This window comes from Lolium rigidum, chromosome 1, assembly GCF_022539505.1.
Source record: "Lolium rigidum isolate FL_2022 chromosome 1, APGP_CSIRO_Lrig_0.1, whole genome shotgun sequence".
NCBI classification, from domain to species: domain Eukaryota; kingdom Viridiplantae; phylum Streptophyta; class Magnoliopsida; order Poales; family Poaceae; genus Lolium; species Lolium rigidum.
In genome coordinates this window covers 94,990,739-95,013,658 of record NC_061508.1, presented here as the reverse complement: position 1 = coordinate 95,013,658, position 22,920 = coordinate 94,990,739, and the positions used below count along the sequence as shown (strand labels likewise).

Below are 22,920 nucleotides of genomic sequence, written 5' to 3'. Positions count from 1 at the left end.
AAATACGACTTGAGCTCTAATTGCTTGTCACTGATTGATGCGCCATCTCGCCCGGCTCGTAGTCATTACGGTAACTCTGTCCTCATGACGCTGGAGGAGGGTACTTTGGGGTTCGTACGCATTAAGAGGTTTCACCTCTACATATGGTCAAGGCAGATGGGTTCCGACCGAGCCACAGCATGGACTCGGAGTAGAGTCATCAATCTCAATAACATCCCTACTAAAGATCCAAGGAAAGTTTTCGGCCTGCTTGGATCTGTTGAGGGAAGTGATATCATTTTCGTGTACACGGAACTTGGTATCTACAAGATAAATCTCACGACACTACGGCGGAAGAAGATATGGGAGGGAGAATATTGTAATGCCTTGATTCCATACACGAGTTTCTACAATCCTCGAAGTATATATCCACATCTCATTTCCGGTGAGAATTGAAGGAAACTGTTAATACTTATATATGAGTTAGCTAGCGGAACAGACAAATTGTTGGATAGCTAACCATCTTAAAAGTCTTATTGATGCTTCTGTTGTGATATGTTTATGTGCTCAAGAAAATTCTGTGATATGTAACACCCAATTATTTTGCCTAATTATGCTTATGCATACTTAATTGTGCAAATTTACATAGTATTATTGCATCTTCTTTTGGAACCACACTGATGAATCTATTTTTTCAGAAAGGGTGAGAGACTGCGATGTGGGTTGTGAGTTTGGTTGTGGTTTTATGCAATATGAAAACACGAGTGCACTTGAAACAAGGAAATCTTTCCCACTATGTTCTTTCTAGGCTTGGTCCTCGAGAACTACGGGCCATTCCCGTGGAGCCTAGCTCCTGGATGATTTAATGTCCACTAGATGACCCGTTGCGCTATCGCGCAAATGGCAGAATACAGGCAGAATTTAAATTATAAGTTTTAGCTTATATTTTAGTATTAATAATTAGCTTAAAATTTGACTGATTAGTATAATTGTAGACACATGATTCTATCAAGATGTTGCAATGATATGACAATTTTAGCGCAAAGGCAAAAGCGAAACAGTAGCTCATATATTTTTCAATGAAAAACCCAAGACCATAGTGCTAAAGTTGACCAGTTATTTTCAAATCAAGCCAGGAACTTATAGGATGGCAATTCAAGGCAGGAACTTATAGGATAGCAATTCTACCACTTATTCATTTCATCTCTTTTTGTGTGTGGTCTAATACAATCCCAGGAACGTATATGATGGCAATTGTGCCATTTATAAATGACCCGTTGTGCCCCGGCGCAAAGGCAAAACGGGACATTAATCCAGCCATAAGTTTTACACTAATTGGTTGCTCCATGTTCAGAAGTCAATAATCAGTTACTTTGGCACTTAAATGAGATGATGTTTAGATTCACTACACATGACAGTGCACACAGAGAAACACATAAGCCCAAAGACCTAAATACCATAGTCTGATTAGGCATGGGAAAACAGACCAAATTCATAAAGATTGCCACAAAATAAAGTATTCTAAATTCTCATTACTTCATTTGTTTCCATCCAAACTCAGCAAAGTTTGTCCAGATTATTTTGCAGCGTTGCAGAGAATGGTGTCATTTCAGGAACCATAGCAGATGCTTGTTGCATCTTAAAACAAAGATGAACTACTAAGTCTTCTCGTATTGGCTGCTTGCTGCTTGAGCTCGCTGAACCTTATGGATGATCATTTGTAAACTGGAAAAAACAACAAAACAAGATAAGACTTTATGATGCTCGGAGGAAACAATAATATAAGTGCATAATAGAAATACTCAGTATATCATAACCATATAAGTATATTTTCAAAGAATCATGCACTAAGAGGTTCATCTCTATGTGCACTGTGTCCAAAGAACAAATATATACCGGAACAAGCATTACACACCAGCATATGCGTGCACCATTCAATGGTCAATGAGAATAAGTCATAAAGTAATACAAGAGAATCTTCTTCCTTCATGCACCAGTGCATGCATATGAATCGCTCCAATAATTAAGGATTTTATAACATAACTGAAGGGTCTCGCTGTTACATAAGAACCACAGTTCAGCGAGCTCAATGGACACAATTAAAGAGGTTGGAGAAAACGAAATACATTTGAAGGATAAAAGTTTGAAAGCAAAATCTATAACCTGGAATGGAGACATTGCACATTACCAAACATGTTCTAAATATATCTTGGGCATCTACTTTATGCCTAACTAACATAGAGAGCAATTTACATGGCAGGAAAATGAAAACGTTGGAAAAAAGATTGGTACCAGTTGTAGATACAACTATCAAAAGGGTCAAAAAAAAATTTGCACGAGGACAGGACCTACAAGGCCCCAGATATCCATTCAATCCACACGTGGCGGGTAGAAATTGCAAAGAGGACCCTTTACATCTCTCGCCCTGAGAAACCTAGAATTTGAAGAAAGGCCCTCTACATTAACAAAAAACACCCTAGGACAAAAAATAGAAAAGCAATCGGGTCCCTGGGCGCCGCGGCCACCATTCGCCGACGTCCTCAAGCGTCGCCGCCGAGGATCCAGAGCAGTATGCTCAGTATGCTCAACAGCTCCATTCCTGACGAAGAGTCGAAGCCGCCGGTCACCTTCAGTTCACCGGGGACACACCACTTGATGAAGAGGAGGCGCCAAGCTCCAGGCAGCAGACTCGAAGAAGGCCTCCGCCGTGGAGGTTGTAGTTTCGCCGCCCTGCCGGCAGAAAATCGCAGAAGCCCAGATGGCTCTTGCGTGTTTGAGCTCGAAGAAGTAGCACCACTCAGGCAACAGCCTGCTCCAGATGGTATTGTGGCAGTAAAGAACAAACAGTTTTATGTTAGATTTTCAGCAAGTGACGGAAACAGATGAGTTTCTTCTCGCTCGGAAGTGTTGGGTCTCAGGAGCGGAGACAACCCACCAATTCTTCCTATAATGGCGAGTTACACCTGCCAGTACATCTGCAGAAGGCAAACAAATGAGAAGAAACAAAGAAGAAGGCAATCAAAACCTAGAAATAAAGTACATGACAGTGAACAAATTTGTAGAGCTGCTCCGCAATGATATTTGAAAAAACATGCCCTTCTTACCTTGTATACATTGGAAAAAGGCACAAAAGCAATAGGAAAGGGATCTTCTATGTTCATGCTAAAACGAAATGAATACATATAGCTATTTGGCAACCAACAGAAACTAAAAAAGCAGATGTTATTTCTATTTTGCAGAACTATTTTGACGGATGCATAACACGCAGGTGTGCACTAATTTTTGAAATAACCATTCCCCTAAATTTGAAATAGCCGTTGTTATTCAATCCAGTAGCTGTAAGCCTGTAACTGATGAAAAATGCAACGAACAGATCCGACAATCTCTTATATAACTCATCAAAACAGGCGACTATATCCCAAATAAATAGAAAAGATTTCTAAAAACTTAGGGTAAGTTAACAATAGTGTTAGGTAGTAAATGGATCAAGGCTGGCACGTGAACATATGTTACTTGCAAGGAAAAGGAACACACTGTAATAATGCCGTAATGCCCCATATGAATGATCAGCTATGCTTTCCTTTTCTCGGGGATAAATAATGATGGAGCTTTCTATTCAGCCTCCTTTGACTAAATAAAGAGAGAAGATTTTGACTACTCAATGGAAATCAAATAGTTTTGAAGAATAATTACCTGCAACCCTCCCTGGAAATAATATTATGTTGACACAGTTTCCGTACATAGCATGGGTCTGATGCTAATGATTACAGCAGAGATACACTTGAAGTATAGCTCAGTTCTCGCACTGAAATAACTTCAGCCAACAGTCACCAGCGTAGAAGAAGTTATCAAAAAACATGCTTGCTTCCAACATAAACCACTGATAAGGTCACACAGCAACCATCATTATGAGAGGAAGTTTTCAGCGTAAGCCACAGATACATTGCCAAACAATGACCTGGACCTTCTGATCTCACCCATGCGACATGTATCCTATAAAAAAAATAACATCAAGCATTATTAATTACCTGGCTACACAACATAGATATATCACAATCATTGGTATGGTACTAAACATCTAAGATACTTTATATAGCTGAGATAAAAAAAACCTAAATGTTAAATTCAGAGAAATACAATCAGCAGCTCCCAAAAATTAACAACATGAGCCTAAGAAACTCTAATAAAATCGAAAACCAAGAGCTCACTTTGGCACAGCAGGGTCCAAAATACAGTACCTAATTTGCACTGAACATCCAAGATATATATAGCTGAGATAAAAAAAAACTAAATATTAAATTCAGAGAAATTCAATCAGCAGCACCCAAAAATTAACAAGATGAGGCTAACCAAAGCACAGCTGAATGTAAAAAATAATTCAATCTAAAATATTGAAATAATTCGTAGTGTGTCTTCTTTCGACACATGTGGAACTGACCTATACAATTGACTGGTACACACATAGCCTTTCTTCAGAAGTTCTTTGAACTGACCTGTACGATTGGCTGGCACACATACCTCCATTGTGTTTCCCTGGAACCAAAAATGAAACTTTAATATTGCTTTGCACAGAAAATAAGTAAGTTTGTCAGCTGCAAATTACGCAGTAAGAAGAGAATTCTGTAAGTCTAAATAGTGAGAAGCATATGCGTAATTAGTTACTGTATTTTTGGCTCATGTAAATACTTGGAAACGCAACTGCCTTTGCTCTCCAGAAGTGCCTCGTTTATGTTTGTTGGTGTGCAATGAAGGTATTGAAGATTTGAATAGGTATATATTTTGTGTTATCTTATTTCGGCAAAATGATTAATGCCTAGTTTACTGATCAATTTGTCGTGGTTGAATGGTAACGGAATCAAGCATGTGTAAAACAACGGTGTCATTACTCATTAGTGCCCTAAAATGAAGGATAATAATATATTTATCAGAAGAAAAAGAGTCACATATTGTCTCTGGTAATGCAAGTAGTTTATATAGAGGAAAAGGGTACAAAGTTGAGACAACTCAACATTTTTACTATAGGCAGGAGTAAGTAAGTCAAGCGACTGAATTATGAGATGTACCTCATGGCAACGACATTGAAATCCAGCTCATATAAGTTTTTCCGCATATTTCCCAATACCTGTATTCCGAGAGACAACAACGCATCACCAAAAAGCCTTAAAAAACACGAACGGTAAGAACTAAAGCATAAACCAGACAAACCATTAGAATCAGCAGGAGTATTCAGCGCACCACCTGACGAAATTGAATCGAGACCCAGATGCACTGCATGTTGGGCAGCTGAATACATTACTCTAGCCCACATAGACTAAATAAGAAATCTGAAAATAACTGCTTACGTTCTGGCATAACAACAGACACTTATTAGGCACCAAAATCACAAATCTGAGCACCTAACATGTTTGGAGTTGATCAGAGCCATGATGCGTTGAATGCTCCTGTTCATTCTACCATGGCTGAGACGGAAAAGAATGTTCCATAACCACTCTTTAAGAATGGCGGGGCAAAAAAACTGTGGAGAACTCGAACCAGTATCTGCTGGACAGAAATGTAGGCGGCCGTGCATTGCCATGACATGTTGAACCAATCTTGCCGGGCCACTCCTCCTGCAAGCCAACCTCCGCGCAATCGTGCTTGCTGCTATATATGTCACCTCAGCAGCGGCGGACATGCCTCAGTAGCAGCGGGTCCGTGCGCCGCACCGCAGGTTGGTGGTACACACCGGAGGACGCTGGGTAAAATAACGGTGAGGCGCGAGCGAACTTCAAGAGAAATGGCCGCCGACTGGCTGGAGACGGTGGCGAAGTACACCGGTGCTGCACTCTGACAAAGAGGAGCGCCGCTACTGGGTGACTTCGGGGTTGTGCCTTCTCGCAGCAGCTATGCAATTTATCTAGAAATATTTAGGCAACCATGCCACAACAGAAAAAGAGCAATCAAATTTGCCCTTATATGTATCTGAACTCACAGCGATTTAATAATCCATAGGTCCTAGATTGTAAGCCCATATGGTACCCTACGATTTTTTCTGTTAGATCTACTACAAGATCGAAATTGATCATCGATATCACGATTTAATAGATGTTTCATTTCCTTAAACTATGGGAGTTGAGCATCCAACGGAGATACTGGAAGAAAATATAGAGGATACAATCAGCAAAATAGCCAAATCTCAACATCAAACCAAATCTTGTGGGAGAAAAAAAATAAAGACGGGACACATGTTAGAGATTAGGATGGAAAGCTGGCCAGAATAAATCAAGGCGGAGAAGGCTGCACCTGCATCTGCATGTACAATCGAACGGAACAGAAGATTGTAGGGAAGTGTTTCCATGGTTGGCTCTGCCACTGCTGGGAAACAGGCTCCTCGCGCGGATGAGAAGTATGTAGGGCAGCGCTTCCATGGTTGGCTCCGCTAGTGCCTCCTGGTGGGAAAATTACGGGAGAAGACAGTCAAAATCGATATAGACTCCAAATCCCACCTGTATATTTACAGGAACCTGCATACCAATCAGGGTTATAAGTAAGAAGACATACGAAGCCTCCGTACATATACAGAACATAGTTGCCGGAAGAACACAATGCAGCCAAAGGGATAATTATTGGCAAGAAATCTGAACCAAAACTAGGACTCCTCTTTTACCTCCTCCACAGAAACAACACTATATTTTAACAGAAGGCAAGAAACCTGCAACCCAAAGAAGATGATGACATAATGGGATAGCCAGGCCTAAGCCAAAAATTAGAATGCACTCTTACATGTCCCTACCATTTAGCTACTCACAGTGTATGAGCATATTAAAAAATCGCAGGACCACAATACCCAAGAATGTCCAAGCAATTCTTTTCCAGTCTGATTCGGACAAACTTGCGATCTGAAAGTAAGACCACCTGTAATAAAACATAAGAAGCAATATGAGTAACATCATAAATGGTTACCTCAATCTCACGCACCGAAATAGTTCATTCATAAAATACAATTTCTCACCAGTAAGTAATTTTACATATATACACCAGCAGTAATCCATTGTCTTCAAGTGAGATAGTAACTTTTCTCTTGTTCACCACTTCCAAACAGACAACCGTGCCAATCATAACCTTCATCCAGGAAAGTATACAAATGTCAGGTCAACTCAAATCAAATTTCAGCTTGTTGTATTATATCCATTCTAATAGTTAATTGGCAGCAAAGTCCACACAACATGACATCATGTTCAGATGTGTGCTTGCCCACATGTAGGTAAACAAATTTGACCTCATCACTTACATTAAAGAACCTGAGGTTCTCGAGCGTGAGTGCGGCATCACCCAACAGGAGGTCGAAACAGCCCACAGCCAAATTCACACAAGTTGCAAGAGACTATTAGTACAAAAAATCTAGCATCCTGAGCGGAGAGGCAGAGAGGAAGAGCCGGCTATGGTTTTCTCTGCTCACGTCCATGGCCGGGCAGATCCACCTTCTGAGAAGAAAAGGCAAACCTTAGGAGATAGGATGGATGAGCAACAAGGCATAAATCCATCGAGTGGCGCCATGGCCATCCTTCCGGGGTTCTTGGGGCGGCCCTCCTCGCGCTGCTCACCAGGGTGAGCAGGTACCGAGGAGGTGGAGGATGCGCGACCCCAAGGGCTCCCTGTGCTGGCTCCCCTTAACGACCTAGCGGCGTACACCACCGGCGGCTAGAGCCCGTGGCCAAGCACCACTGGTCACCAGGGTGTCACCAACACCTGCGAGGTCTGCGATTAAGCTGCAGGAAGTCGCACAGATTTAAGACATCGTATGAGAACTCAGCAATGTTACATTCTCCTTGTAAAGAGGCAACCAAAAATTCATCATGCCACATGCTGAGAAAGACATGTTGAAGTAGGAACAGCGATGGTGCATTATCAAAGCAGATGGCAGGTTTCAGCCAGACCTACCGCTTGCACTCCCTCATCTTCCCAGTGAGCTCCTCCAGCTGCTTGGACTGCCTGTTAGAGTCCTTGATCTTGTCAATCTTCTGGAATCCATTCCTGCAGCAAACAAACAAAAATCCCCCATAAGAATCAGTCAACCAGAAAGGAAGCAACCAGGCATAGTTTAAGCACGAGTTGGCTAAATCTGATGCCAGCAGGCAGCCCGCAGTCGAGCAGTTAACTTTTGCTAGCACAACTACATGATGAAATTGAGACCAAATTTTTTGAAGGAACAACAGCATAAGGGGAAAATGTTCAACCAAGTTCTTGACTGCTCCTTGTGCCAACACCTAAGCGATGACATAACCCCGACCCTCAAGAGACGAACAAAGAAAAAGTTAACAGGACTATTTACCATAGCAATGGCTAGCCCCGGAGCACTGGGTAACTCCTGATTTCTAATTGCAGTACAACGGATTTTCATACAGCAATGGCTGCTCACATAAATAGGGAATTCGTCGAGCCCTTATCTACCTTTAGTAATCACCTCCTGAGTGATAGTTCCACAAGAATTAGACATCAGTTTGAATCCTAATTCTAGTCCACGCCAACAGAAAAATGCACCACAATCAATCTCAAAGGCATTATGCAGTGTCAATTGGTACCAAAGGTTATGTTCTTAACTGTGGTGGCCAAACCCCGATACAATGAGAAAAATAAAGTCACGTTTGATGTAATTATGTCCTATGTGTTGTAATCGTGCCCTATGTGTTGTATATGACATGAAGCAATTGCATAATTATGGTTTACTTCTCCGAATATGTGTTCAGTTTAGCAACCAAAAAATTCAGTAAACTGAAATATATCAGCACTACAGGCTGAGTACAGAATAGTGTATACCTTTTTTTTGCGAATGGAATAGTGTATACCTGATCCTAAAATATACAGTGCAACTTCATCATCTGTGCAAGCTTATTGATTGATTCTCTAGTGAATGCTTTGCTTTTCTTAAGTTTCTATGGGTGTGTAGTATCTTGTTCATTCAGTGCAGTATAACATAATGATGAGCTCTCTGAATAAGTGCATCTAGTGAACATACTGAGTCAGTAGCATCTGCTACAGCAGGTGCGGAAAGAAGTGCATGGGGGTAATAAATCAACAAGATGATACCGTTATAAGGTCCAATTATTATCTATCTGAAACCTGAGGTTAAGTTCTTGATTTTTCACATATATTCTATACAAAGGAGCAAGTAATCACAACTGACAATAAAAGTTAATATCTATAGACGGTTAACATTTTGTATCACCACTGGAATGAGAAGAACCATCCCCAATTCAGATGGTTTTGCGGGCTTTCCCAATTTCCTCCTCTCTTTTCTGCACAGAGAAGTGTTTTCTATTCAAGTATATTACAGGGTGACTGGAGTATAGGAAGAAACAAGCATCTTTCCGGATCATTTTGTGTCTAGGAAGAAACAAACATCTTTCTCTGCAAGTCCCAATCAAACGACCTGGGTTCTATAATTGATGAAAGGGCCAGATTGCCACCGTTCCATAGCAGTACTTGCAACATGATGTGATTTAGCACTGGATAGTTCTAGAATTCAACAAATTTCCCTACTCAAGTTCAGGTAAACTCAAGTTCAAAGTTCAGCTGAGTGTAGAAGAATAATGGCATGCAGCCTCATCACAATTCACCATTGCATCCGAACAGGAACCAACAGGGGCTCTTAGCAGGTTAATTAGCAGGATTACCGGGGAGCCTTGCTGTCGGCAGTGGTGTCATGCTCGTGGTAGCCGTAACCGAGGTGGGCGCCGCACTTGCAGCACAGCAACCGCGTCCGGCGCAAGAAGAGGCGGAGCGCCCGCACGTGGAGGTGGGTGCCGCACTTGCAGCAGAACAACCGTCCGCCTCAAACACCACCACCCTCCGCCGCCGCCTCGTCGCGCCGGCCGCCGTGTACAGCACCAGAGAGCTCAGCTTTAGGTCTTACCCGCACGCCCTGCATCTGCACAGGGAACGGAGCAGGTGAGATCAACGCATCTAGCAGAGACGGCAGCCGCCACAGACATGAACGCCAGTACGGAAGCAAGGCGACGGCGATGTCTAGGACGGGCATCCCGGAGAGAGGCAGTGCGGGAAGAGGAGAAGAGGCCGACCTGGTGGTGGTCGCCGCCCACGAAAGGGTCTGCCGCTCCGTCCTCGGCGGCGGCCAGCCTCGACGCGCTGAACACCGCCTCCAGCCGCCATCGCCGCCGCTAGGCGCGTGCTCCCAGCCTCCAGCCGCCTCGACACGGCTCTACATGCCGCCGCTGGCTCCCGCATCCAGTCGAGGGGGAGAGAGGAAAAACGAAAATGGGGGAGGAGAGGAGGCTGCCATTGGAGAGGAGAGGAGGAGCGAGGAGCGAGGCCAGGATTGGGGATCTCGTTCGATCTAGATTCTCTCACCTCTGGTGGATAGGCGACCAGGCGACCGAACGAGCTAGCCTGTCTACCTCTCACCACTGGGTCCTGCACGTAGGAGGTCCCACGCGTCATGGACTCTTTCACAGCCAAACGAGTGAGGAAAGTTTTAACTGCATCCAACGGTTGAGGTGAAAAGTGGGAGGAGAAAATCACTGTGCAAGGTGAAACCAGCGATCAGGATTCATTTGCCCCTCTCAGATGGCCTGGTTGGCCGAGTAGTGTTGTAACATTTATAGAAGAAATGCCTGCAGGTTTGGTTGGACCCTAATAGTTTGGTAGCCCACGGGAAAAAATCTCAACACATGCCTTGTATTTACCGTTGTGCGGGCTACTAAACACATCCAACATGACTAACACTGGGTAGACCAGGGAAAATCTAAAGAGGAGCTTCCTAGTGGAAGGTAGTCATTATTCTCTGCGGTTGCCAGGAAGACCACATGAGATGGCTTCTACATAGGCCGGGTGATCTAATTGTGTGTCGTGTTGTCATGTTGGTCACTATGCAATGAGATCCTAGTGAGCAGTTTATCAACCCTTTGTCGAACTCTTGCGTATACTGTCAAGAGCACATAATTTTCCCTTCAAGTCAAATGGCTTTGGCAGCAATGGCAAGAAGATGACAAGCCTTGATATGGTCTCCATAATCAAGTGAGAGAGCTATTTGAAGGCTCCGTTAGCACTTCACTTGGCAATGGTGCTAAGAAAAGTTTCTGGAACGATCCATGGTTGGACAAGCTTCCCATCCATCTGTTGGCGCCCGATCTCTTCCTTCATTGCACCATGCACAAGCTCTCGGTTAAGTAAGCATTGGAAAATAATCGGTGGATACGCCACTTAAAGAAAAACCTCACCACCAATGCTATAATCCAATTCACTGAAGTGTGGGAAATATTGCGCCTGGTTCGCCTCAATTTTGGAATGGAAGACTCGATCAAGTGGTTGTAGACTATTGATGGAATTTTTCAGTAGCTTCAGCATATCAGATTCAGTTTGACGAGCGGATTCGCCCTAGCTCCTCCAGACACATTTGAAACTCAGATGCGCCTCTAAAATGTCGTGTTTTAACATGGCTTGCTACTATGGAAAAGTGCTTAACCGCTGATAACTTGTTCATTCGAGGAATCCCTCATAATCCCATATGATCGCTTTGTCAAAGGCAACCCAAGACCAGTGTGCAACTGCTCGCCAACTGTGATTTTTCGATTCAGGTCTCACAGATGGTTCTAAGTAGAATGTGAAGACCACTGATATCTCCGTTACATAGTGCAAGCTTTCTATTAATTGGTGGGAAGTGCAAGCAATTGGACTGAATAAATAAGGTTCCAAAGCTTGGAGCTCATGTGTCACGATTGTTGGGTGGATGCTCTGGAAAGAGAGGAACGATCGCGTTTTCAACAAGAAGAGGGCCACCCCTGCTGTCTACATGAAAATCATTGATTTAGCACAAGCCTGACTGAATTGGTAAGAGCATTTTGGTGTCTCGCTGAAGTAAAACTTCAGTTTGCCGAGAGTTCTACCACACGGTGTATAGCTTTGTTTTGTTTCAGCTGAAATTTTCTTTCTCTTTCCATTTGTTTTGGTGTTTTTCTCGTTTCTTGTAAGTGTATAGTTCTGTATTTTCTTGTTTTTCGGCTATTATGAATGAAAGCACTGCGTTTCATCCAAAAAAAGCACATAATTGAATAGATTTGGCTGCAGCAACAGATTAATAAGGGTGTCATGATTCCTTCTGAACCTAGTTCACTGCCTAGTGATAATTCTGCTGATGTCAGCTGAATTTACAAGCATAAGTATGCCTATGCCCACTAGGATGGCAAATTCACACAATCTGGATTCAGAGAACATAGGTCCAGTATAAATTCAGATCCTTTTTTTTTGCGGATCAATAATTTCATTACTCAATCATCAGGCTTACAGTCATTTTGAAGACAATCAGCTAAAAAGACAGGAACGTAATTAATCCACAAACATCTACGTCTACTAGCTGATGCTTCCTTAGCACAAATGTGTGCTCCTTCATTTAATGGAAATATTCCATATTACGAGTAATTTCTTCAATTCCTTGATGCTAGTACAATGCAACCCTGCACGAGAGAAGATATATTTCTCCAAACTCATTGATGCTAGTGGCACCCTGTTGGGGGGATGACCCCCGGTATGCCAAAGGCATGCCAAACCGGATGGTTTGAGCCATCAAGTTACCGATTTAAAGATCATTCCGGACTGTGAAGCTAAGCTTCCGGATGAGTAAATCTATACCGGTATCCTAGGAGGGGTATACCGGAATGAGCCAAGAAGGTGCCGGACTACCGGTACGGGGCACACTGTAGCACGTCGGCAAGACTGGTCAAAGATTCTCTAAGGAGCTAGAGGACAAAGATGAGCGAAGCACTTCAGCTTTAATCGAAGCTCTGAGGCCAAAGCAGATGATGACGTAAAAGGTACCGGAGGATGTCAGCCTCCCTGATTAAAGAGATGCCGGCGTCACCGGTAGCTAAAGAAGCTTTGTAAAGTAGTTTGTCTAGTCAAAGATGCCATTAGGGTTTCCTAGGGTTTCTTCCCCTGTAAGCCACCCTCTCCCCTATATAAGAAGAGGGGGTACACCCATACGCGGAGACGTCCTATCTTGTATCCAGAAACCTGTAACCTCTGATGATCAATGAATAGAGAGATCTGAAGGGGAAAATAGCTCTTGTGTTCTTCTTCTTCTACCTCTGGCCAAGGCCAAGTTCGTAGGAGATCCATCCGGAATCCATCCCGTCCTTACCAAAACCCTCACTCGAATCCTCTAGCGCACATTCGGCCCCAACTTAAGCCATCCCATGGCATCTGTCTGTTCACCACGACGACAGTTGGCGCCCACCGTGGGGCCAGCAGCTGCGCTTTCTGGAGTTCATATTCGGGCGGGCCTCCTCACCATCGCCGGCGAGCGTGTCCTCACCGCGCTCGTCGAACGCGTCCTCGCCATGGACTTCATCAACGACAACACGGGCTGCTTCGCCAATGGAGGTAAGTTCCCCAAGAACGGCCGCGTCATCGAGTTCGGGAGCTTCCGCGTCTACTACGGCACCGTACCCGAGCGCCAGTGCCTCTCGCCGGTGCTGGTGGCTCCGGACCCGCCAAGGTCTGCGCTTCGCAGTGGCCACGCCGCCGGCAGCGTCGAGGTGCTGGTGGTTGGCACAGGCGACGCCGGCAAAGGAGTTGCGGCGGAAGGCGCAGGACCGATGAAGTCCACGCGCACGGCTAAGCCGCCGACCGAGCGCAACCAGGAGGCTGCAGGTGCATCCGCATCGCCGCCGGAGACTCCTCTCGAAGCAGCCATGAACGTGCTGGCGACGCCCCTGGCGCAGAACATCGATCCGGCAGCGGCTCAGGCGGAGCTGGAGGCGCAACAACAGAAGCTGCTCTCCGCGGGCGCGGACATCATCCGGGCGCAGCGCGAGCTGAACCTAACCCTACGTGAGTATAACGCTGCCCATGACTTTGCTTCTGTTAGCGCTCAGGCTGCCATGATACCGGAAAACCGGCTTAGAGCTCGCAACCTAGATCATGATCTGCGTAAGGAAGTTCTTGCAGGAAAGAGTACCTCTGTATCTTTGAGCATGGTAGAGAAATCTAAGTACAGTAGCCCGGATAAAACCATAAAAGCTGCTAGGGCTGCGGTAGAGCTGTGCGAATCGCTTAGCGGAGATGCTTTAGCTAAACAACAGGATCGTGTTAGGGAGTTGCTTGACATGATTCAGGAAAAAAATGCTGAGCTTGCTAAGGCAAACAAAGCTGCGGCTTCAAAATCTGCGCGTTCTACAAAGAATGCAGGAAGCAAGTCTCATGGGCAGGTATCGTCCCCCCATCCGGACAAGAGAAAAGAAAAAGAAGTGAATGCGCAGCAAATGACTGTGTACGATCCGGTACTTGCCAGAAAACAACAAGCCGGGCGACACGAGGCCGGTAGAAAAAGCCAAGGGGCAGGTCGTGGTTATGCCGGAAAAGGCTATGCTGGAAATGATTATGCCGCTAGAGAAGAAAGCGGGCAAAATTATCATGCACCAAGAGCAGCGTACTTGGAGGAAGAAATGCCTCCGCCAAGGTACCGGCAGGCAAGGGCCGCGGTACCGGAACGTTACGACGAAGCTGATTCAGGAATTGAAAGAGTTGCGGCCTACCGGAACCCTTTGGGGCCACGGCTAGGAGAAAGATGCTTACCAGACCGGGATGCGAGGCACATGCTGGATAGGGTATATTTATCTGAGATGATCGAGGCAGAAGGTCCTCCTGGTCCAAAGTGCTTTGGTCCAAGGATCATGAAAGAGGAACCACCGGTTCGCAACTTCATGTTGCCCCGTGATACAAAAACATACGATGGCACTACTAAGTCAGAAGACTGGCTTGCGGATTACGTGACCGTAGTTTATGTTGCTGGTGGCGGAGGAACCGTTACCAGTGGAGGAAACCGGCGCTGGGCCGTGAGAATTGTACCATTTTTCCTAGTAGGACCGGGACGCATTTGGCTAAACAACTTGCCGGCAGGAAACATAAATGGTTGGCTCGACTTTGAGGAAGCTTTTGTGAGCAACTTCAGCAGTACCTACCGGAGGCCAAACAGGCCGCAGCAGCTCGCCTTGTGTGTGTAGCGCCAGCATGAAACAGATCGGGATTATCTGACCCGATGGAACTCCATAAGAAACTCTTGTGAAAGAGTAATCGAGGCACAAGCCATTGCTTGGTTTTGCAATGGGTGCAGAAGAGGTTCACCTCTGTGGCAAAAGCTACAGAGAAACATGCCAACAACTATGGCAGAGATGATACGTGTGGTGGATAACTACACGTTGGGAGACCCAATGCAACCGGCAGTACAAGCCGAGCCGGAACAAACAAACCAGCCTCAGCAGAGCCAAGAGCAGTACCGGGATAACCGGCACAACAAAAGAAGGGAAGACTTTCCGGATAGAAGGTACGGGCAACAGGTAGCCGCGGTGTAGGATAATTCCGGCGCTAGCGGAAGCCAGAGGCAAAAAACCGGATCGCAGCCATGGGCGGGTCCTAAAAAACAATGGGTTGAAAAGAAGTCGTGGGGCGAGAAAAAGAATTGGCAAGAACATGCAAGATACACCATGGAATCGGCAATGGAACAACCATGCCGGTGGCACACTCCGAATCCGGCGAAGCCGGCAAACCATCTGACAAAAGATTGTTCCTGGACCAAGTACTTGATGTTGAAAGGTGCGGTAAAAGATGCGCAAGCACAAGGCTGTACTACGATACTACCACCGTCGCAAGGCATGTTGCGGCAACAACTACCACCACCACCTCCGCTTACCGGAGCAAATGCTCTACCGGTGCAGCCTCGGCCAAACCGGCAGCAGCACCAGCAAGTTCATCAGGTGGGAGAAGGCAATGGCCAACCACCTCCACCGGCACCTTTGGGCCGGAACATTTACCAGGATCCGGATGTGTGATGTGTTGTGTTCGTCACTGAGCCAACGGACCGGCAAAGCTTGCATCGCCATTCCATGGAAGTGAACGCAGTGATGCCGACGGTTCCAAAATACATGTTGTGGTCAGATCAGGAAATCTCCTGGTCGTTCAAAGATCACCCCAAAATAATGCCGAATCCAGGTGGTTACGCTCTTGTTGTAGACCCAATCATGCATGGGCCAACGACTCGAGTCAAGTTCAGCAAAGTACTGATAGACAATGGGAGAAGCATAAATATCATGTACCGGCACACCATGTGCACGCTGGGGATAACAGAAAACATGTTACAACCAACTCACACCACGTTCCATGGAGTCGTTCCGGGGTTGTCCTGTTCGCCCATGGGAAAAGTCCGGGTGGATGTGTCATTCGGAGGACGTGATAATTGCCGGGTAGAAAACATTCTGTTTGAGGTGGTGGATCTGGACAGTCCTTATCATGCATTGCTAGGGAGACCGGCGTTGGCGGCATTTATGGCCTCCACTCATACGGCGTATCTCAAGATGAAGATGCCGGCACCTCGTGGACCCTTAACTGTGGTGGGAAACTACAAAGTCTCACTGGAAACTGCTTCCGCCGGATCAAATCTGGCAGAATCGATGGTGATCGCAGAGGAAAAAAGGAGGATGGAAATTGCGGTTGCGCTGGCTCAGTCCTCACAGTTGAGTTTAGCGGCAATGAGTGGCAACTTGGGCACACCAGCATTCAAGCCAACCAAGGAGACAAATGACATTGTGCTGGACCCGGCTTACCCTGAGCGTACCGTTCGTATCGGTGCCGGCTGATACGTCTCCGACGTATCGATAATTTCTTATGTTCCATGCCATATTATTGATGATACCTACATGTTTTATGCACACTTTATGTCATATTCGTGCATTTTCTGGAACTAACCTATTAACAAGATGCCGAAGTGCCGGTTGCTGTTTTCTGCTGTTTTTGGTTTCAGAAATCCTAGTAACGAAATATTCTCGGAATTGGACGAAATCAAGACCCGGGGTCCTATTTTGCCACGAACCTTCCGGAAGACCGAAAGGGATACGAAGTGGGGCGACGAGGCGCCGCCACCATAGGGCCGCGCGGCCAAGGGGGCCCGCGCCGCCCTATGGTGTGGGCCCCTCGTCAGCCCTCCGACTCGCCCTTCCGCCTACTTAAAGCCTCCGTCGCGAAACCCCCGATGCGAAAAACCACGATACGGAAAACCTTCCGGAGACGCCGCCGCCGCCAATCCCATCTCGGAGGATTACGGAGATCTCCTCCGGCACCTGCCGGAGAGGGGATTCATCTCCCGGAGGACTCTACACCGCCATGGTCGCCTCCGGAGTGATGAGTGAGTAGTTCACCCCTGGACTATGGGTCCATAGCGAGTAGCTAGATGGTTGTCTTCTCCTCATTGTGCTTCATTGTTGGATCTTGTGAGCTGCCTAACATGATCAAGATCATCTATCCGTAATACTCTATGTTGTGTTTGTCGGGATCCGATGGATAGAGAATACCATGTTATGTTAATTATCAAGTTATTACATATGTGTTGTTTATGATCTTGCATGCTCTCCGTTATTAGTAGAGGCTCGGCCAAGTTTTTGCTCTTAACTCCAAGAGGGAGTATTTATGCTCGATAGTGGGTTCATGCCTGCATTGACACCGGGACGGTGACACAAAGTTCTAAGGTTGTGTTGTGCTTGTTGCCACTAGGGATAAAACATTGGCGCTATGTCCGAGGATGTAGTTGTTGATTACATTACGCACCATACTTAATGCAATTATCTCGTTGCTTAGCAACTTAATACCGGAAGGGGTTCGGACGATAACCTCGAAGGTGGACTTTTTAGGCATAGATGCAGTTGGATGGCGGTCTATGTACTTTGTCGTAATGCCCAATTAAATCTCACTATACTTATCATGACATGTATGTGCATTGTTATGCCCTCTCTATTTGTCAATTGCCCGACTGTAATTTGTTCACCCAACATGCTTTTATCTTATGGGAGAGACACCTCTAGTGAACTGTGGACCCCGGTCCATTCTTTAATACTGAAATACAAATCTGCTTTGCAATACTTGTTTTTACTTGTTTTCTTGTAAACAATCATCTTCCACACAATACGGTTAATCCTTTGTTACGACAAGCCGGTGAGATTGACAACCTCACTGTTTCGTTGGGGCAAAGTACTTTGGTTGTGTTGTGCGGGTTCCACGTTGGCGCCGGGATCTCCGGTGTTGCGCCGCACTACATCCCGCCGCCATCAACCTTCAACGTGCTTCTTGGCTCCTCCTGGTTCGATAAACCTTGGTTTCTTTCCGAGGGAAAACTTGCTGCTGTGCGCATCATACCTTCCTCTTGGGGTTCCCAACGAACGTGTGAGTTACACGCCATCAAGCTCTTTTTCCGGCGCCGTTGCCGGGAGATCAAGACACGCTGCAAGGGGAGTCTCCACTTCCCAATCTCTTTACTTTGTTTTTGTCTTGCTTTATTTTATTTACTACTTTGTTTGCTGCACTTATATCAAAACACAAAAAAATTAGTTGCTAGTTTTACTTTATTTACTTGTCTTGTTTGCTATATCGAAAACACAAAAAAATTAGTTTACTTGCATTTACTTTATCTAGTTTGCTTTATTTACTACTGCTAAAATGGCCACCCCTGAAAATACTAAGTTGTGTGACTTCACTAGCACAAATAATAATGATTTCCTATGCACACCTATTGCTCCACCTGCTGCTACAGCGGAATTATTTGAAATTAAACCTGCTTTACTTAATCTTGTTATGCGAGAGCAATTTTCTGGTGTTAGTTCTGATGATGCTGCTGCCCATCTCAATAATTTTGTTGAATTGTGTGAAATGCAAAAATATAAAGATGTAGATGGTGACATTATAAAATTAAAATTGTTTCCTTTCTCATTAAGAGGAAGAGCTAAAGATTGGTTGCTATCTCTGCCTAAGAATAGTATTGATTCATGGCAATGCAAGGATGCTTTTATTGGTAGATATTATCCCCCTGCTAAAATTATATCTTTGAGGAGTAGCATAATGAATTTTAAACAATTGGATAATGAACATGTTGCTCAAGCTTGGGAAAGAATGAAATCTCCGGTTAAAAATTGCCCAACCCATGGACTGACTACTTGGATGATCATCCAAACCTTCTATGCAGGACTAAATTTTTCTTCGCGGAATTTATTGGATTCAGCTGCTGGAGGTACCTTTATGTCCATCACTCTTGGTGAAGCAACAAAGCTCCTTGATAATATGATGGTTAATTACTCTGAATGGCACACGGAAAGAGCTCCACAAGGTAAGAAGGTAAATTCGATTGAAGAATCCTCTTCCTTGAATGATAAGGTTGATGCTATTATGTCTATGCTTGTGAATGATAGGACTAATGTTGATCCTAATAATGTTCCATTAGCTTCATTGGTTGCCCAAGAAGAACATGTTGATGTAAACTTCATTAAAAATAATAATTTCAACAACAATGCTTATCGGAACAATTCTAGTAATAACTATAGGCCATATCCTTATAATAATGGTAACGGTTATGCTAATTATTACAACAATAATAGGAATACACCCCCTGGACTTGAAGCTATGCTTAAAGAATTTATTAGTACACAAACTGCCTTTAACAAATCTGTTGAGGAAAAGCTCAATAAAATTGATATTCTTGCTTCTAGAGTTGATAGTCTTGCCTCTGATGTTGATCTTTTGAAATCGAAAGTTATGCCTAATAGGGATATTGAAAATAAAATTTTTACTACAGCAAATGCCATCCAAGTTATAATTAATGAGAATATAAGATTAATGGCTGAACTGCGTGCTAGGTGGGATAGAGAAGAAAATGAAAAACTAGCTAAAGAAGAAAATGTAGCTAAAGTTTGGACTATTACCACCACTAGCAATGCTAATAATTCACATGTTGCTGCACCTCCTACTATTAATGGTAAAATAATTGGTGTTGGCAATGCTTCTACTCCTAGTGCAAAGCGCGCAAAATTACTCGAAACTGCTAAAACTGCTGAAACCGCTCGTGATAAAACTGCTGAAATTTTTTCCAACCTTGGGGATAATAATCCCATTGCTTTAGATTGTAATGATTTAGATTTTGATGATTGCCACATCTCTGAAGTTATAAATTTCTTACAAAAACTTGCTAAGAGTCCCAATGCTAGCGCTGTAAACTTGGCTTTCACAAAACATATTACAAATGCTCTCATAAAAGCTAGAGAAGAAAAACTAAAACTTGAAACTTCTATTCCTAGAAAGCTAGAGGATGGTTGGGAGCCCATCATTAAAATGAGAGTCAAAGATTTTGATTGTAATGCTTTATGTGATCTTGGTGCAAGTATTTCCGTTATGCCTAAGAAAGTCTATGATATGCTTGACTTGCCACCACTTGAAAAGCTGTTATCCGGATGTTAATCTCGTCGATAATGCTAAAAAGAAACCTTTGGGGAAAGTTGATAATGTTCATATTATGGTTAACAATAACCTTGTCCCCATTGATTTTGTTGTCTTGGATATTGAATGCAATGCATCTTGCCCCATTATATTGGGAAGACCTTTTCTTCGAACCGTTGGTGCTACTATTGATATGAAGGAAGGTAATATTAAATATCAATTTCCTCTCAAGAAAGGTATGGAACACTTCCCTAGAAAGAGAATGAAGTTACCTTATGATTCTATTATTAGAACAAATTATGATGTTGATGCTTCGTCTCTTGATGTTACTTGAGTTACACTTTACGCGCCTAGCTGAAAGGCGTTAAAGAAAGCGCTTATGGGAGACAACCCATGTTTTTACTATAGTATTTTTGTTTTATATTTGAGTCTTGGAAGTTGTTTACTACTGTAGCAACCTCTCCTTATCTTAGTTTTGAGTTTTGTTGTGCCAAGTAAAGTCTTTGATAGTAAAGTAAGTACTAGATTTGGATTACTGCGCAGTTCCAGATTTCTTTGCTGTCACGAATCTGGGTCTACCTCCCTGTAGGTAGCTCAGAAAATTAAGCCAATTTACGTGCATGATCCTCAGATATGTACGCAACTTTCATTCAATTTGGGCATTTTCATTTGAGCAAGTCTGGTGGCCTAATAAAATCCATCTTTACGGACTCGTTCTGTTTTGACAGATTTTGCCTTTTTATTTCGCATTGCCTCTTTCGCTATGTTGGATGAATTTCTTTGATCCATTAATGTCCAGTAGCTTTATGCAATGTCCAGAAGTGTTAAGAATGATTGTGTCACCTCTGAACATGTGAATTTTTATTGTGCACTAACCCTCTAATGAGTTGTTTCGAGTTTGGTGTGGAGGAAGTTTTCAAGGATCAAGAGAGGAGTATGATGCAATATGATCAAGGAGAGTGAAAGCTCTAAGCTTGGGGATGCCCCGGTGGTTCACCCCTGCATATTCTAAGAAGACTCAAGCGTCTAAGCTTGGGGATGCCCAAGGCATCCCCTTCTTCATCAACAACATTATCGGGTTCCTCCCCCGAAACTATATTTTTATTCCGTCACATCTTATGCACTTTGCTTGGAGCGTCGGTTTGTTTTTGTTTTTTGTTTTGTTTGAATAAAATGGATCCTAGCATTCACTTTATGGGAGATAGACACGCTCCGCTGTAGCATATGGACAAGTATGTCCTTAGGCTCTACTCATAGTATTCATGGCGAAGTTTCTTCTTCGTTAAATTGTTATATGGTTGGAATTGGAAAATACTACATGTAGTAACTCTAAAAATGTCTTGGATAATTTGATACTTGGCAATTGTTGTGATCATGTTTAAGCTCTTGCATCATACACTTTGCACCCATTAATGAAGAAACACTTAGAGCTTGCTAATTTGGTTTGCATATTTGGTTTCTCTAGAGTCTAGATAATATCTAGTATTGAGTTTTGAACAACAAGGAAGACGGTGTAGAGTCTTATAATGTTTACAATATGTCTTTTATGTGAGTTTTGCTGCACCGTTCATCCTTGTGTTTGTTTCAAATAACCTTGCTAGCCTAAACCTTGTATCGAGAGGGAATACTTCTCATGCATCCAAAATCCTTTAGCCAACCACTATGTCATTTGTGTCCACCATACCTACCTACTACATGGTATTTATCCGCCATTCCAAAGTAAATTGCTTGAGTGCTACCTTTAAAATTTCATCATTCACCTTTGCAATATATAGCTCATGGGACAAATAGCTTAAAAACTATTGTGGTATTGAATATGTACTTATGCACTTTATCTCTTATTAAGTTGCTTGTTGTGCGATAACCATGCTTCGGGACCCACACGGTGCACCTCGCATCACCTTTTACACACGTGGGACAAGGTCTCCGGAGATCACATAAGTAAAACTCACTTGGTAGCATGATGACATCTAGATTACAAGCATCATCATATGAATCTCAATCATGTAAGGCGGAGCTCATTGAGATTATTTGTATTGAAGTACACTTAGGGAGAGAGATGAACCACATAGCATACCGGGGTACAGCCCACAGGAGCCTCGATGGAGAACTACTCCCTCCTCACGGGAGCGGCTGGCGGTGATGAAGATGGGCGGTGGGAGATCGCGGCCGGTGTCGATGGAGAAGCCTTAGGAGGCACGTCCCCGCTCCCGGCGGGCGTCTCCGGGAACGAGAGACTCCTTTGTCCCCCGGATCTCCCCGGCCCCAGCGATGGCGGCGGCGGCAGGGACTTTCCGTATCGTGGTTCTTCGCCTCGGGGGTTTCGCGGCGGAGGCTTTGCGTAGGCGGAAGGGGCGAGTCGGAGGGCGGCGAGGGGCCCGCACACGTAGGGCGGCGCGGGCCCCCCCTTGGCGCGCGCGCGCCGGCTTGGTGCCGCCACCTGCGTGGCCCCACTTTCATTGTCCTCTTTCGGGGTCTTCGGAAGGTTCGTGGCGAAATAGGCCCCTGGGTCTTCGCTTCGTCCAATTTCGAGAATATTTCGTTACTAGGATTTACGAAACCAAAAACGAGACAACGACAGCGGCACTTCGGCATCTTGTTAGTAGCCCGAGTTCAGAAAATGCACGAATATGACATAAAGTGTGCATAAAACATGTAGGTATCATCAATAATATGGCATGGAACATAAGAAATTATCGA

General features: G+C 44.4%; 1 protein-coding gene and 2 long non-coding RNA genes across 3 annotated transcripts; all 3 read right to left on the bottom strand.

Annotated features, from left to right (window-relative positions):
* Window positions 1-3,655: 3,655 nt before the first annotated feature.
* Window positions 3,656-9,997, bottom strand: LOC124649202. The gene is made up of 4 exons (XM_047188864.1): window positions 9,847-9,997; window positions 9,633-9,789; window positions 7,900-7,992; window positions 3,656-3,972 (listed from the first exon to the last, which is right to left on the bottom strand). Exons 1-4 carry the CDS (start codon window positions 9,995-9,997, stop codon window positions 3,828-3,830), a joined length of 546 nt encoding a protein of 181 aa, XP_047044820.1. The 3' UTR covers window positions 3,656-3,827.
* On the bottom strand, window positions 5,235-6,543 carry LOC124698731. Its single transcript, XR_007001104.1, has 3 exons — window positions 6,491-6,543; window positions 5,322-6,407; window positions 5,235-5,247 (listed from the first exon to the last, which is right to left on the bottom strand). It is a non-coding gene; the product is annotated as an uncharacterized LOC124698731 (long non-coding RNA).
* Window positions 6,547-7,057, bottom strand: LOC124698658. The gene is made up of 3 exons (XR_007001051.1): window positions 6,971-7,057; window positions 6,752-6,873; window positions 6,547-6,670 (listed from the first exon to the last, which is right to left on the bottom strand). It is a non-coding gene; the product is annotated as an uncharacterized LOC124698658 (long non-coding RNA).
* Window positions 9,998-22,920: the final 12,923 nt, after the last annotated feature.